We start from the raw sequence: 15267 nt of genomic DNA on the forward strand, positions 1-15267 counted from the left end.
AACCGTCTGGGTGCATATATTCTACAATCTTTAACAGTGATTCTTGGGCTTCCCTAGTGGCACAGTGGTTAAGAATCTGCCTGCCAATGCAGGGGACATGGGTTCGAGCCCTGGTCTGGGAAGATCCCACATGCCGCAGAGCAACTAAGCCCGTGTGCCACAACTACTGAGCCTGCGCTCTAGAGCCCACGAGCCACAACTACTGAGCCTGCAAGCTACAACTACTGAGCCCGTGAGCCACAACTACAGAAGTCTGTGCGCCTAGAGCCCGTGCTCCGCAACAAGAGAAGCCACCACACTGGGAAGCCCACGCACCGCAACGAAGAGTAATGAAGAGTAGCCCCCGCTCGCCACAACTAGAGAAAGGCCATGCACAGCAACAAAGACCCAACATAGCCAAAAATAAATAAATAAAATAAATTTATTTAAAAAAAAAAAGAGTGATTCTTGGGAATTTCCTGGTAGTCCAGTGATCAGGACTTACTGCTTTCACTGCCAGGGGCCTGGGTTCAATCCCTGGTCGGGGAACTAAGATCCCACAAGCCTCAACGTACAGAGTGATTCTCTCTCGAGGATGGGAAATTGAGGGCTAGCCTCTCCTTGGCACTTGTTTCTATTTTAAAACAGCTCTACAGAGGGCGCGATTCCCTTGGGGAGAAGACAGGAAGCTGGGGCCGCCGGGGTTAGGCCAGCCCCAACTTGGGTCGTCAATCTCTGCCCTCCTGTCTGTTTCTGCCCTCCCCACTACTCCGTGGCTCTGGACTCCAGCTCCCCCCAACCCCCCACATCTGTTCTGGCCTCCTCCTGGTTTGAGGGACGGGTGCAGACAGTCCCACGCTCCCTTTCTGGCTCAACAGACCTCGGCTCCCACGCCCCGTCCCACCCATATTCTCTCTCACACGCACACACCACCCCCTCACACGCCATGCGGACGCCCTGCTGGACTCCCAGCTGGACTCCCAGCTTTGCCAGCTTGTTCCACTCTGTCCCACGCACGGCTCTCAGTAAAACATGCTGTCTGCTGCCAGACAACCTTGCATACCCCTCCCCGCCCCTCCCAGGAAAGGAGGATCAGAAAGAAATGGAGGCTCAGTGAGGTTGAGCTGTTTGCCCAAAGACAGGCAGGTTGCAAAGGGTGGAGATGGGGTTCAGGTTCAAGTCCAGAGTGCCTTCCATGCTGTCACGGCTGCCACTCTAGTCTCTCTCCCCTCTCTCCTCCCCAGTCCTTCCCAGGCACCACGAGGAGCCTGGCTTTCCTGGTCTCGTCTGCCCTGCCCCGGCTAAGAGCTGACAGGCTCCTGGGTTACCTGTGGCACCTCCACGGCCGACATAGAAAAGGCGTGGAGGCAGAAGATCCTGGAGCCGTTGTAGCCGACCACGAAGCCCTGCAGCTTCTGCTGGTGCACGGGGAAAGTGCTGGCCTTGATGTTGAGGTAGCCGCCTCCAGAGAAGCAGAGCATGTCCTCACACTGGGTGTTCCAGGCCACACTGTTGGCGTTCGGCTCCTGAGGAACAGGGATGGTGAGGGTGACAGCCCCGGGCATGGACACCATTCCTACACTCAGACAAGGACTCCTTTTAAAGCCTGAATCACACTAAGTTGCCAAGAGTGGGGTGTAGGGAACGGGGGGAGAAGGGGATCGGACAAAATGGACAGGACACAGAGGCAAGCTCCTCTTTGCACTGTGTGTGTAGGAATTTTTTAATAAGCAAGCATTATTTTTGAAAAAAATATTATTATCCCCAAGTATTAATAATTACATAGTAAGTGAGAAAATCAGCAAGGTGGGTTCTAGTTCTATTAAAGAATGAATATACAAAGCTAGTCATGGAAGAAGGTTTAAAAGGGTATATTCCAAAGAATTAACAGGGATTGTTTGAGGGTGGGTGGAATTGTGGGTAATTTTTATTTTCTACATTTTCTGTTTGTCTGAAATTTTCTTTTAGTCCTCGAACATCTATTGTTTTTTATAATAAGAAAAAGAACAGTGAGTTATTTTTAAAATTAGAAAATAATATATTCTCTCTGCATTGACAATTCACACATGTAAAAACTACAGTCTCCCTGGGAGGCACCCCTCCCCCTCACTTCCCCTCCAGAGTATTCTGCTCAGCTCTGGGGCCCCAGGGACCAGCAGATGTTCATACCTTTCTGCCTAGAATCTGTTACAATGCCTGAATCGTTTATAATGAGCATGGATTACTTTTATAATGAGAAAAAAACAATATAGCTGTTTTTGCTTGCAGGGGGCTGGGGCACCTGAGAGGAGAAAAAAAGATAGCTGGGAATGTTTGTGTCTCCTGGCAAGACTGGAGAATCACCTTCCCTGGCTGCCTGCAGAATCCTCAAGTGGGGACTGGGAAGGACACACACCCTTCCACTCCTTCAAGGCTCAGGCGCAGATTCACAACTGGGGGCCTGCTAACCTACCTCCAGGGGGTGGGTGTTCAGTCTGGAGAGAAGAGACGTAACACCGAGGGCCCTATTCTGTGCCAGGCACTGAGCTAGGTTCTACGGTACCTTATTGAGCTCAGCAGCAATTCTGTGAGGGGGCAAGTACTAGTTGCATGTTAGACGTAAGGAGAAATTGAGGCTCAGAGAGGTTCACTAACTTGCTTGAGATCACACAGTAAGTGATGAAGGCGGGACTGGAGGCAGGTCTGTCTGAAGGCACAGCCTGTGCTCTTTTCTTTCCTCGAAACCACTCTGCCTCCCGGTGATGGGGGCGAGTTGCTATGGGGGAGTCGCCTTGGGCTAGTGGTAGCCAGGTGTCCCCTTCCAAATGACTGAGGCCGCCCCCCCTGCTGTGCTGATTCTGCTGCCGAGGACAAGGAGGAGCCCTGATAAAGGGTCCTCAATCTGCCATGACACAGGGACACCTGCAGTGGCTGAGGAAGCCAGTCAGGGGAGGCTTTAGCTCTGGGCGGACCCGCCTCAGGCAAATGGCCCTGACCGTTTACAAAGCCCTAAAGAGGCAAAGAGCAGCACCGAGTCCAGCAGAAAGCCAGCGGACGCTGGGCACGGAGCCTGTGGGCGGCTCTTCTCCGGGGACACCCCTCCTCCAGCCACAGGACCAAGCAGTGTGTAAGCAACTACTGTCCCCCGCACACTCCACCTCCTGTTGGCTCTTACAGTATCCTTGGGAAACAGCAGAGGAAGGGCTGCCCCCATCCCTTCCCTTCTTTCAGATGACAAAACTGGTCCTGTTTCCTGACCGTGTCTCAGGGCACTCGCAGACACAGGCAGGCCTCCAGCCGGTGAGCAGCAGACTTCTTCAAAAGAATCATCTTCACATTAACCCACCTACTGAGAGCCCACCTATGAGCCCCACTTAGACTGATTATTATTCATTTACTGCTCACAGTAACCTCATAAGAAAGGTGTAACTTGCCCACCTTACCTGTGAGGAAACCAAAGTCCACGAGGCTCGCCCAGCTCCCGCTGCTCGCGTGCGAGGTGCAGGCTGGGCCCGGCCTCTTGGACTCTGTGCTGCCGTGTGGTCCCCACACGCTACACCTCACTGCTCTCCCCGGAGGCCCGCCTGGGAGCCAGAGTGTGAGCCCTTCCTGCAGGGACTGGGAAGCCAGGGGAGGGTCTCTAGGCAAGGACCTCGTCCTGGGCACTCTTGGGGGTCACCTGAAATAGCAACTCCTTGGTGTGGATGTCATACACCAGGCACGTGTCGTTTTCATCCACCACGGCCAACTTGTTGCGGGAGGCGCTCATGTCCAGGCAGCGCACGGCTGTGGCCTGCTTTAGCAGGACGATGGCAAAGAGACTGTCCACAAAGATCTTCAGGATCTGGCAAAATTTCAGAGGAAAACTGTGAGTCCCCAAGGCAACAACACCCTGGAGCACCGCCAGGCCGTTGGAACCGTGTGCTGTACAAGAATAACTCCCACTAACTTCACCAGAGGCTCTGTGTGGAGAAAAGGACCCATCAGAAGAAAGAGAACGGGGCTTTCTCCATAGGAGACCGGGAGTGTGGTCCGTCAGAGGTCGCCAAGGTAATGACAGTCCCCAAGACACAACCAACTCACTTGAGTGTCTGCTTGACTGGGGACTATTAACAACATTACCCAAACTGCAGGTTAGGAGACAGCATCTAACGAGAGCTGAGTCACAAACTACCACGGGAAGAGGTGCCTGTAAACACTAACAAGACATCTGGTGTAGCCACAGCAAGATGACGATGATGATGCTGGTGGTGGGGATGATGAGAATTTTGATGATGGAGTTGATGATGTACATAGCTATCAGTTATTGACCATTTTTGACAGCCCTGTGAAACATGTGGTATTCTCTTCATTTGTAAAACCTGAGCCCCAGAGAGGTGAAGTGACTTGCCTAGGGTCACACAGCTAGTGAGTAGCTACAGACGAACATGACCCCAGGTCCACCTGCCCACAAAGCCCATGCTCTCCAGCCTCGCACTGGAAGTGACAGCTGACAGAGAGAAGGAAGCTGGCTTTCCTTCCCTGTGGTGTTGCTACACTGTGGCCCCTGCCAATCTCAACTTCCATGACTTCCGTCCCCAGGAAAGGCCTGACAAGGCTCAGCCACAAGCCATCTGCTAGACAGCTTGACTCTCAGGCTAAAGCAGTTATATTTTTCCTTTCAAATTTCCATGTAACCCACTTAGAACTTTCTTCTTCTGAGCAAAGAACACACACACACACACACACACACACACACACACACACACACACATCTGCTTAACATTTTGTAACCTAGATTTTCCATATCTATTTGAGCAAAGGGTCCATTTGTCTTAAACATCGAGTAACAGCGTGAGGACTAGTACCCTCTGGGATACAAGCTAGAACACATGCCTTGATCCATTCATTGCTCTAACCGGGACCTGACCTAAGGAACGAGCTCTGCCTTCCTCTCTAGCAAGGCACTGAAACTGAATCTCTAACAAGTCTCCCACTTTCTGGGTGACCTTAAATCCACTAACCCACTCTACAGCAGCCCAGAGGCTGCAGGGCCGACTCTGTCAGAACTCGGCAGGCTATGAGTCGGAGCATCTTTGGCCTGAAGCTGTCCTCATAAAATGGAACTCTGGGATGCCCTCCAATGTGCCTGGGGCGGGGGGTGGGGTGAGGCAGGGGAGCCCTGCTCCTGCCCCGGGGAACCCACCTCAGGGTCACAACCAGTTTGGTCGCCAGTGTCTGCCTGCAGATAAGCAGCCTGATGGGAGACGTGAGGGAGCACTCACCTGTCCGTTCTTCAGGCCGACTAACAGACCCTCCCTTCCTGGGGGGCCGCCGATCACCTTGATGTAGCGAATGAGAGACTCCATCTGCCACTCCCGCTCCTTCACTCCGCTGAAGGACAGGCACTGCAGCCGCTTCTCCTAGAAAGCAAGCGCAGCTCTGCGTGATATTCAACAGAATAAGCATGCCCAGCCCTCCCAAGGAGATCTGCCTGCACCTAAGGGATGAAAAACACCTACACACTCAGTACCTACTGAACCCCATCTAGACCCCCTGCCTGGCACCACTACCCCTGCACACAAGTTTTCCCCACGAAGCCCAGCTCAGCCTCAGTTCTTGAGCAGACCTCCAGGCGGCCACAGCCAGAGGCAGCAACCAAAAGCACAGCTTTTTGCCACATCTATCCTATAACCTGTGGTACCCCTAAACTGCCTGAAGTTCTAGATTTTTAGAGAGATTTTAATAGTATTTTACATCCAGTGATTCCTAAAGGATTTCTTCCACTTTATCACTTCCAACAGGCCTAGTTTCTTGAAACCAAATCCACCTCTACTTCCAAGAAAGATGCTGGGCTGGCCTTCTCTTAAAGTCTTTCCAAACCCGCCTGGCGTTGACCTAGACATTTCTAGGAAGCTCTAAGTTGAGAAATGTTTTTCTGTGAAAAAAGTTCTCAGAAGTAAAATTTCCTTTACAACTGTGAGTTGATATAATATTTTTTGTTGTTTAACTGAAAGTTATCACAAATTTTTAGGTGTATATGTTTACCAAAAAATATTGATCTTCCTTTTGTGGGATATCAGGGTATGCTTTAAGCCATTAAAATATATATACAACCGCAGTTTAACAAAGTGCTTTGCAATACAAAAAAGTATTTTCCAGTTTATGGCTCATGACTTTCTGGTAGAGTGTGACTCATCTAGATGCCAATAAAATGAAAGCAATGAATAGCCACTGAGCTTGATGGAAAGGGACTTGCTTCCTAGTGACCAATTTTAAAGCTGTGAGTTGGGTACCCCACTCTTGGAGGAAGCATGAAGTGGATGCGGCCCACCCTCCCAGCCACCGCTGCCCACCTGGCAGAGGATGATGTGGTCGGCACACACCACCAGGAGGTTACATTCGAACTTCCTAACAATCTTCTCCTTCATCCGGTACCGCATGTCCAACGAGTCATCTGAATACAGCTCGTGGATGAGGATTTTCTCGGGCAGCTGGACAGCTAATCGATTTTTGTAGATGGCAATTTTCTTGACAAGCTCTTTGCATTTAATCCGAACTGTCAAAGAGAAAAACAAACAAACAAAAACCCAGCTCTACCAAGAGCCTGTTAAGTAAGGTAGAAGGCAGAGAAATTAAAAGCCACCATTTAGTTACTGCTATTGGCAATTAAAGGAGACACTCTCATCAAAATATCTTTACAGAGTGTCTAATATGCACAATCAGCTCTACTAAACTGAGATCCAAAATTGTATACAATGTTTGTGGTCCAAAGCTTACAACTGGCTATGGAAAGTAAAATTCTTTGTGCTACCATCACTTGCTGAATATAAATCTAATTCCTCTGCATGGCACTAATGGCCCCTGATGATCGGGAGCCCGTCTGGGTAACGGCCTACACCTCTGGCCACTTCCCACCCCCGACCCTTGACAACAGGGAACCAAAGGTAGTTTCTGGTACACACTAGGGTCTCACACTCTTGCTACAGACCAGGTGGAGAAAATGTCCTCAGGAAGGAAACCGAGGAGCTACCCAAGTAGCTACACCCTCACCATCATAGCTGGAATCTTCAACCAGAGGTGCTGCTCCCAGATGAGGACCAGAGGATGCCACCTGAATCTGCAGGACAAGCCTTGACCTGGATCCCTACCCACAGGCCCCCAGCAGTGTGCTGTGGCCAGCACATCTGGATACGAATGCACTTGAAGTCAGTGCATTTAACCAGCATGGCCACTTGGGTGGACAGAGGAGGAGACTGACTACACTAGGCCTGGAACCCTGATCTTCTGACCAAGCCTGTGCAACCCACTGCGGGCTTATCTCTGGGAGAAGGACCCGCCAGGAGGTAAGTGGACACGGAGCTGACAGAGCAGCACCCCCGAAGGGACTGTGACCAGAGAGGATACAGGTCCACAGAGACCCATGCAGGTCAGCCCCAACCCCCAGCTCTAACTTATGATATGTTACCCTCCTTAGCCAGGGAGCCCACGTTCCCTTCAGTATTACCTGCGAAATTTTCTGAGTCTGTGCTTTTTTCTTTTTTTTTTGTTTTGGAGAGAGGGTTTACTGCTTTCAAAGACATCTACATCCTCTCCACACCCCACCACAAAAAAAAAGCAAGAGCTGGTGGTCCAGTGTGTTTCCAAAAGACCAAGGAGAAACATTTCCTACCATTTCATTTGCCCTGTCAGGAGCCCTCTCAACCTGCCCCTCTTCCCAGTGCCTGGAGGCCAGAGGGGCCATACCTGCCTTTTACCTTTCTGCTCGGTGATCAGGTGCTGCACGATGACATCAGTCATGCTATCCCTGTAGGCATATCGGTCCTTGTAGAGTCCGTGGACTGTGCTGAAAATAAGCTGGTAGAAGGAAATGGTGCCATCCTGGCAGCCTACCACCTGCAGAGAAAGACAGTGTCAATTCCCAGCTCTCTGTGGAGAAAGCGTCGACCCTCCCGCTTGTCAGGAACGAGCGTCAATGATCTGACTGGCTAAACATGGCTGATGTTCAGTGACTACTCTGGCGATGGCCCATCAAATGAACTCCCCCTTCTTACCACATAGTTGGAATCAGGTTTCACTTTACACGTCCACACCCAGGAGTTCTGCTCCCCAACAGTCCCGAGGCGCACTCCATCCTTGGTGAAAAGGGATACTTGCTTGTCTGACCCCCCCAGCAAAATGTACTCCCCTTTAGTAAAGTAGCTGAGGCAGCAGGGATCAAAGTTCAGTGACCGATCCTTCCCAATCTGAGGAAAGAGAACACACCCAGGGAAAGCTACTTCTGAATTCATAACAATCACAACACAATCAAGGGCTTTTCCCTCCAACTTTTAGAGGGAGCTGGGAAGATTGGGGAGAGCTGGCCAGCATTCTCCCACGTGTGACTGATTCCATCATGAACGCAGGCCAGTCCTCTGGAGCACCCTACCTCTCCCCTCCTCACAGCCAAATCCTCCAGTGTCTTCCCCAGTCCCACCCAGCTGCTCCAGGGGTGTGTCTTAGCTCCTCAGCCAACCTGCACCTGAGATGGTCTTTCTCCCATAGGCCTTCCTCCGCACATAGCCTTTACTAGGGTTCAGGACTCCCCTCAGCTTCTTTTCTTCTTCCTTTTCTTTCCTCCCTCCCTCCCTTCTTTCCTTTCTTTTTTTGTATTTCACAAGACTAAGTCCATTCAATTTTCTAAAAACTAACTTCTCTTTATAACAACCTTATTGAGGAATTTCACATACCATACAATTCACCCACTTAAAGTGTACAATTCATCGGCTTTTAATATATTTGGAGTTGTGCAACCATCATCACTAATTTTGGAACATTTCCAACACCCCAGAAAGAAACCCTGTACCTGTTAGCAGTCAATCCCCATTCCCTCCTCTTTCCACGCCCAGGCAACCACTAATCTACTTCGTGTCTATAGATTTGCCTATTTTGGACATTTCATATAAATGGAATCATAAAATATGGGACCTTTCATGACTGGTTCACCCTTGCTGTAGAATGTATCAGTACTTCATCCCTTTCCATTGCTGGATAATATTCCATTGTATGGATATTCCCCATTTTATTTATCCATTCAGCAGTTGATGGACATTTGGGTTCTCCCTATTTTTGGCTATTATGAATAATGCTGATACAAATATTTGTGTACAAATTTTTTGTGTAGACATATGTTTTCATCTTTCTTAGATACACATACCTAGGAGTAGAATTGCTGGGTCATACAGTAACTTCATGTTTAACATTTTAGGAACTACCAGACTTTTTAAAAGTGGCTGGCTGTACCATTTTACATTCATATCAGTAGTATATAAGGGCTCCAATTTCTCCATCCTACTGGGTGTGAACTGGTGTCTCATTGTGAATTTGACTTGCATTTCCCTGGTACCTAATGATGTTGAACATCTTTTCATGTGCTTACTGGCCACAAGTATATCCTGCTTGAAGAAACGTCTATTCAGATCCCTTTCCCATTTTTTAATTAGGTTGTCTTATTATTGAGTTGTAGGAGTTTTTACATATTCTAGATGCAAGTCCCTTATCAGATAAGCAATTTGTAAAACTTCTCTCCCACTCTGTGCACTATCGTTTCACTTCTGATGGCGCCCCCTCTGCTTTCAGAATGAAGGTCAAGCTCCTGAGCTCTGTTCCCAAGATCCTTCTCTCAGCCAAAATGAATTTTTTCTAGTTTCCTGAGTGGCCCATGCTCTTTCAATCCTCCATGATGACATGACATACGTGCCATTCTCCACACCACCCCAGCCCTGGCCAAGAGTGCCCTTTCCCTCTTCTTCTCTGCCAGGTGTCATCTCCTCCAGGAAGCATCCCCCAGTCTCCCTGCCCATCCAAGGCCTAATTAAGACCCATCTCCCTGTGCTGGCCTCTCCCACAGCACTTCTCTCACTGCTCTGTAATTGCACATTTAACCTGATGTCTCCCCACTAAAGTCCACGCTCCTCACTGTCACCCGGGTCCTCTGCTGCCCCTGAGTGTGACTTCTGTGACAAAAGACTATTTTTTATTATCATTATTAAACTAATAATCACTTTACTATAGAAATAACTCTAAAATCCTTGTTTCTCCTTAAGTTTTGTTCAACTTACAAATATTTTCCTATTTATAAACCTAGTAAAAATAAGCAACCAGGGCTTCCCTGGTGGCGCAGTGGTTAGGAATCCGCCTGCCAATGCTGGGGACACGGATTCGAGCCCTGCTCCGGGAGGATCCCACATGCCGCGGAGCAGCTAAGCCCGTGTGCCACAACTGCTGAGCCTGCGCTCTGGAGCCTGCGAGCCACAACTGCTGTGCCCACGTGCCACAACTACTGAAGCCTGCATGCCTGGAGCCCGTGCTCTGCAACGGGGGAAGCCACCACAATGAGAAGCCCACGCACCACAACGAAGAATAGCCCCCGCTCGCCGCAACTAGAGAAAAGCCCGCGCCCAGCAACAAAGACCCAACGCAGCCAAAAATAAAAATAAATAAATTTAAAAAATAAGCAACCAACTGAAAAGGAGTCTTTCATTAAACTTTACGGAATTCAATTTTGAACAGACCATAAAATCCCTTAGTCTCATTTACAACTTAGTTAATTTCCTTAACCTAATTTAAACTGCGATTATTAACTTAATATATTCAATTTTCCTTTTTAAGAATTTCAAATGCCTAATAATCAAAAGTTCCCCTCGTACTTACATAATGATAGTAGCTCTAATGAGAAAACTAAAAAATCGCATGAGTCATGGCACGGAAGGCGTGCAGCTTCTGGTAATGCTCACTAGTTGCCACTGGACCAACTCTCCTACAGGTAACAACTGTAAACTCTGGACCAGCTACAAACTACAACCACCTGGAGGCAGTGGAGAGCAACCAGAAGCAGAAAGAGACGTAAGACACAAATGCATCTGGAAGAAGGGAATGGCATTAGGTGAGTTTCTCATTTTTTTAATGGCTTTTTGCCTGAGGGCAGGCACTGTCAGTGACCTGATGGATGAGCACAGAACTTGGAGCGACCACAGCAGCTTGCAATTGAGGCAGGAAATCCCAGAAAAGAGACAGATGCAGAGGGGGAGCCCCAATCCTGCACATACACTGCTGAATATCTGGAGCCCCTTGAACTACACACGCCACGTGTGGGGCAGATGCCAAGCAGCCTAGCAAAGGCTGAAGAGACACTCCAGCTGCTGCCCACACAGGAAAGGTACAATTTAAATGCTGAGTTCAGCAAAGTTAACTACCTGCTTAAGGAAAAGAAAAAAAACAAACTACACAATAATCTTAAGAGGAACATGACAGATGTTCCCTATGCTGTATCATTCACAATGTTCAGAATATAACCCAAAATTCCAAAAAGCAGAAAAGTGTGAACCATATTCAAGAGAAAAGACAACCAATAGAGACTGACCCCAAGATGATTCAGAATTTAGAATTAGCAGATGAGAATTTAAAAATAGCTATTTTAGGGCTTCCCTGGTGGCACAGTGGTTGAGAGTCCGCCTGCCGATGCAGGGGACATGGGTTCGTGCCCCGGTCCAAGAAGATCCCACATGCCGCGGAGCGGCTGGGCCTGTGAGCCATGGCCACTGAGCCTGCGCGTCCGGAGCCTGTGCTCCGCAACGGGAGAGGCCACAACAGTGAGAGGCCTGCGTACCGCAAAAAAATAAATAAATAAATAAATAAAAATAAATAAAAATAGCTATTTTAGGGAATTCCCTGGCGGTCCAGTGGTTAGGGCTCCGAGCTTCCACTGCAGTTGGAGGCACGGGTTCGATCCCTGGTAAGGGAACAAATATCCCGCATATCATGTGGCACAGCCAAAAAAAAGAAAAAAAAAGCCATTATAACTATGGTCAAGAATATAAAGGAAAATATACTTGTAATGAATGAACAAATATGAAAGAAGAGCTAAATAGAAATTCTAGAGCTGAAAAATACAATAACTGAAACAAAAATTCACTGGATGGGCTTAAGAGAAATATTACAGATGACAGAAGAGTCAGTGAAGTTGAAGACTGAGAAACAGAAATCCTCCAATCTCAAGATCAGAGGGGAAAAAAAAGATTTAAAAAATGAACAGGGCCTCCATGACCTGGAGAACAATATCAAAAGGTCTAACATGTATAACTGGAGTCCCAGAAGGACAGGAGAGAATGGGGAAGAAAAGTTATTTGAAGAAATAATAACCAAAAAATTTTCTATATTTGGTGAAATAATAAAGACATAGATGTACAGAATCAAGAAGCTCAGTGACCTCCCCCACAACCCCAAGCCAGAAAATATAATAAATCTCTTTAACATTCCAATATTGCTTAGGTACTTAATAAAAATTTCTTTTATCTTTCAATTTAAAATTGGAAGAATAAGGGAGTTCGCTTCCACTGCCATGGGCCTGAGTTCAATCCCTGCTCGGGGAACTAAGATCCTGCAAGCTGTGCAGCATGGTCAAAAAAAACCTGGAAGAATAAAATTGATTACTAGATTATGTCTTTTAAATGGTCATCATAAGACAAATCTGATAGAGATTCTAATAGGGATTCTAGTACCAGTCTGCCTGGGTTCCAATCCAGGCTTGACCATTAACTAAACTGTGTGTCTTTGGGTAATTACTGAACCTCTCTGTGCCTCAATTTTCTTAGATGTAAAGCGGTGATAATAGTATCTACCTCATAGAGTTGTTATAAAGATTAAAAGAATTAACGTTATAAAGAGTTTATACAATGCCTGAAACTCAATAAATGTTAGCTATTGTCATTATTAAGCCAGATCCCCTTAAACATTACAAACACTTAAAATGCCAAAAGTACACATTATACCTAAGCCTAACACAAAAGTATAGATTTGATCTACTTCATCACTGTATATTTAATTCTAAATCTTCCCAGATTTAGAAGACATTTAGCCACTGAGGAAACAATTTTACTGTCCCAAACAAGTTATCTCAGCAGAATGAGGTTGCTTATCATTCAAAAACTCAGGGCCACAACATGAGCTCTGGAGCTGCATACATGCAAGATATCTCCCATGGCCTGGCCCCCACGTTGAGCTCTTCTTTGTGGTCACTATAGCAACGAGACCCCATTCCTTCCCTGTGTAGTGTGGATTTTTGTTCCCATGAACTTCCAATACCCACACCCGATGTCCACTACACAGTAGATACGCAATAAATATTTGTTGAATGATGATGTACACACATTAAGTGGAAGAATAGATAGGGCCAGGGCTAGATGCAAGATGATAAAAATGAGGGTTTGGGGAAATCAGCCATGGGAAACTGAGAAAACACTCCTTATTTTTTCTTTACTTAATTATAAAAGAAATGACCAACAGTAAGATGAGGTAGAAGAAACGGCCCCAAAGGTAGGCTACACATAGCTGATACCCTTCCCTTCTAGCACGACATTTTTTGAGGAGTAAGGATGTTGTTAAACAAAGGCTCCATTGAACAGGCTGTAATTCTCACCTGCTTGTATGCGGTTCAAGCCACCCCCACTACCTTCGCTCTAATCCTCAGTGTCTTCTGCCTACTAACAGATTTTCCTACTACCAGGCTCTGTCTACCTTAATCCACCCTCCACAGAAACAAGGAAATCTTCTGAAATGGGAATCTGACCACGTCACTCCCTCCCTGGATCTATGGCTCCTGAATACTTACAGTAGATGATGTTCAAACTCCTTATTCTCACTAGTCAGGTCCTTTACAGTCATGTCCCCATCTTCCTTTCTAGCTCCATCTTTGTCCACAAGTCTGGGGATCCAGTCACCCTAAACAAATCACTGTCGCCTGAACTGTCACATATTTTCATTCTTCCCTGCCTTTGCAGATGCTATTTCCTCTGCCTGAAACGCCATTCCCATTGTCCTCTGCCTAGCGAGCTCCTGCTTGGCCTGCTCAAAGCTCACCTCTACAAAATCTCCGGTCTCCACCAAGCAGTGCTGCCATCTTTTTTTGTGTCCCTATAGCTATCTATCTGTACAATTCTCTCTCATGCCATGGATCACACTGCACGGGGACTGCTGGCTATCCCCACCAGCCTGTGAGCTCTCGCAGAGCAGAGGCAATGACTTACACAGCGCTATGTCAGCAGCTCCTAATAGGTGAAGGGCTGGCCTAGTGGCTGCTCATAACTGTTCACAAGGTGAATAAGTCAAATACAGGAAGGTAGGGTCATGACTAGAACCAAGACCTTACAGACCAAGCTGCGTTTCAATCCCAGGTGCCATCATTTACTAGCAGTGCGAGACCTTGGACGTGATATTTATTTCACTGCTCTAAGTATTATCTACTCATTTCTGAAAAGTTGATCAAAGTACCTACTTCAAAAGGTTTTGTAAGAATTAAATGAAATAAAGTATGCATAGCACTGAGCACCGAAGCTGGTATCACAGTAAATGCTCAATAAACAGGAGCTAACAAAAATAATGTACAATTATTATTAATACAATCTCCAAACATGAAAATACACTAAAACAGGCATGACCGAAACTGTTTCTCCCATCGGGCTTGTATAGAGCTACATACCTGTTTTCCACTCAGCTGGTAGAAGGAAAGTTTCTGTCCCCAATCAGCTACAGCCAGGATGTCATTATGTTCCTCTCTAATCAACAGAAGACAAAAAAGGTTACGTGGGGCCATGGCCTGCTCAGGAGTGTAGCCCTCATCAGCATCTACATCTCAGTGTAGCCTGAGAGTTTAACAAACAACAGGAAAAAGAAAGCCCTGGCCAGGCTGTCAGATTGCCAAATGTTGGACAAGAGTACAGAGGCCAAAAGTTGTAATGTGGGCCTACCCATCAATCAGTCCAATGGGAAGGGACCAGGTGAGATTCAGCCCTCCCGGTATCTGTTATTTCACTGAATGCCCCACCACTCAGGTGCTCGTGGTGCCAAGACACTGCCACAATGAAGAGGTGAAACCTCTCATTTCAGTTTCCTAGGAGCAAAGCTAAGAAACAGCAAGGTTGCAGATCCAAGAGTGCTTCTCTCTTACACACTATAAAACATGGGGAGGACATCCCTGGTGGCGCAGTGGTTGAGAGTCCGCCTGCCGATGCAGGGGACATGGGTTCATGCCCCGGTCTAGGAAGATCCCACATGCCGCGGAGCGGCTGGGCCTGTGAGCCATGGCCGCTGAGCCTGCGCGTCCGGAGCCTGTGCTCTGCAACGGGAGAGGCCACAACAGTGAGAGGCCCGTGTACCGCAAAAAAAAAAACATGGGGAGATGGTGGAGAGATATGTCTTCTGCACTGGGAAGGCATGGATCGTCTGATTTTTTTAATGGCCAGAGGGGAACTTGGCTTGCCTCTCCTCAAGCGGGAAATTAACACCTAAAACTAG

General features: G+C 47.5%; 1 protein-coding gene across 20 annotated transcripts in view; it reads right to left on the bottom strand.

The window, feature by feature from the left end:
• Window positions 1-15267, bottom strand: part of IFT122 (intraflagellar transport 122) — a 78050-nt gene that overhangs the window by 41763 nt on the left and 21020 nt on the right. For all 20 annotated transcript variants that reach the window (XR_009565968.1, XR_009565967.1, XM_060308588.1 and 17 more), the window contains 7 exons: window positions 14453-14528; window positions 7992-8183; window positions 7695-7833; window positions 6294-6496; window positions 5223-5360; window positions 3638-3802; window positions 1308-1505 (listed from right to left, as the gene is read on the bottom strand). Coding sequence is in view for 18 of the 20 variants with exons in the window: in XM_060308588.1 (XP_060164571.1) it covers window positions 1308-1505; window positions 3638-3802; window positions 5223-5360; window positions 6294-6496; window positions 7695-7833; window positions 7992-8183; window positions 14453-14528 (1111 nt within the window). In the remaining 2 variants the exon portion in view is untranslated. The remainder of the gene's footprint in view (window positions 1-1307; window positions 1506-3637; window positions 3803-5222; window positions 5361-6293; window positions 6497-7694; window positions 7834-7991; window positions 8184-14452; window positions 14529-15267) is intronic.

Source organism: Globicephala melas, chromosome 11 (genome assembly GCF_963455315.2).
Source record: "Globicephala melas chromosome 11, mGloMel1.2, whole genome shotgun sequence".
Classification (NCBI taxonomy): domain Eukaryota; kingdom Metazoa; phylum Chordata; class Mammalia; order Artiodactyla; family Delphinidae; genus Globicephala; species Globicephala melas.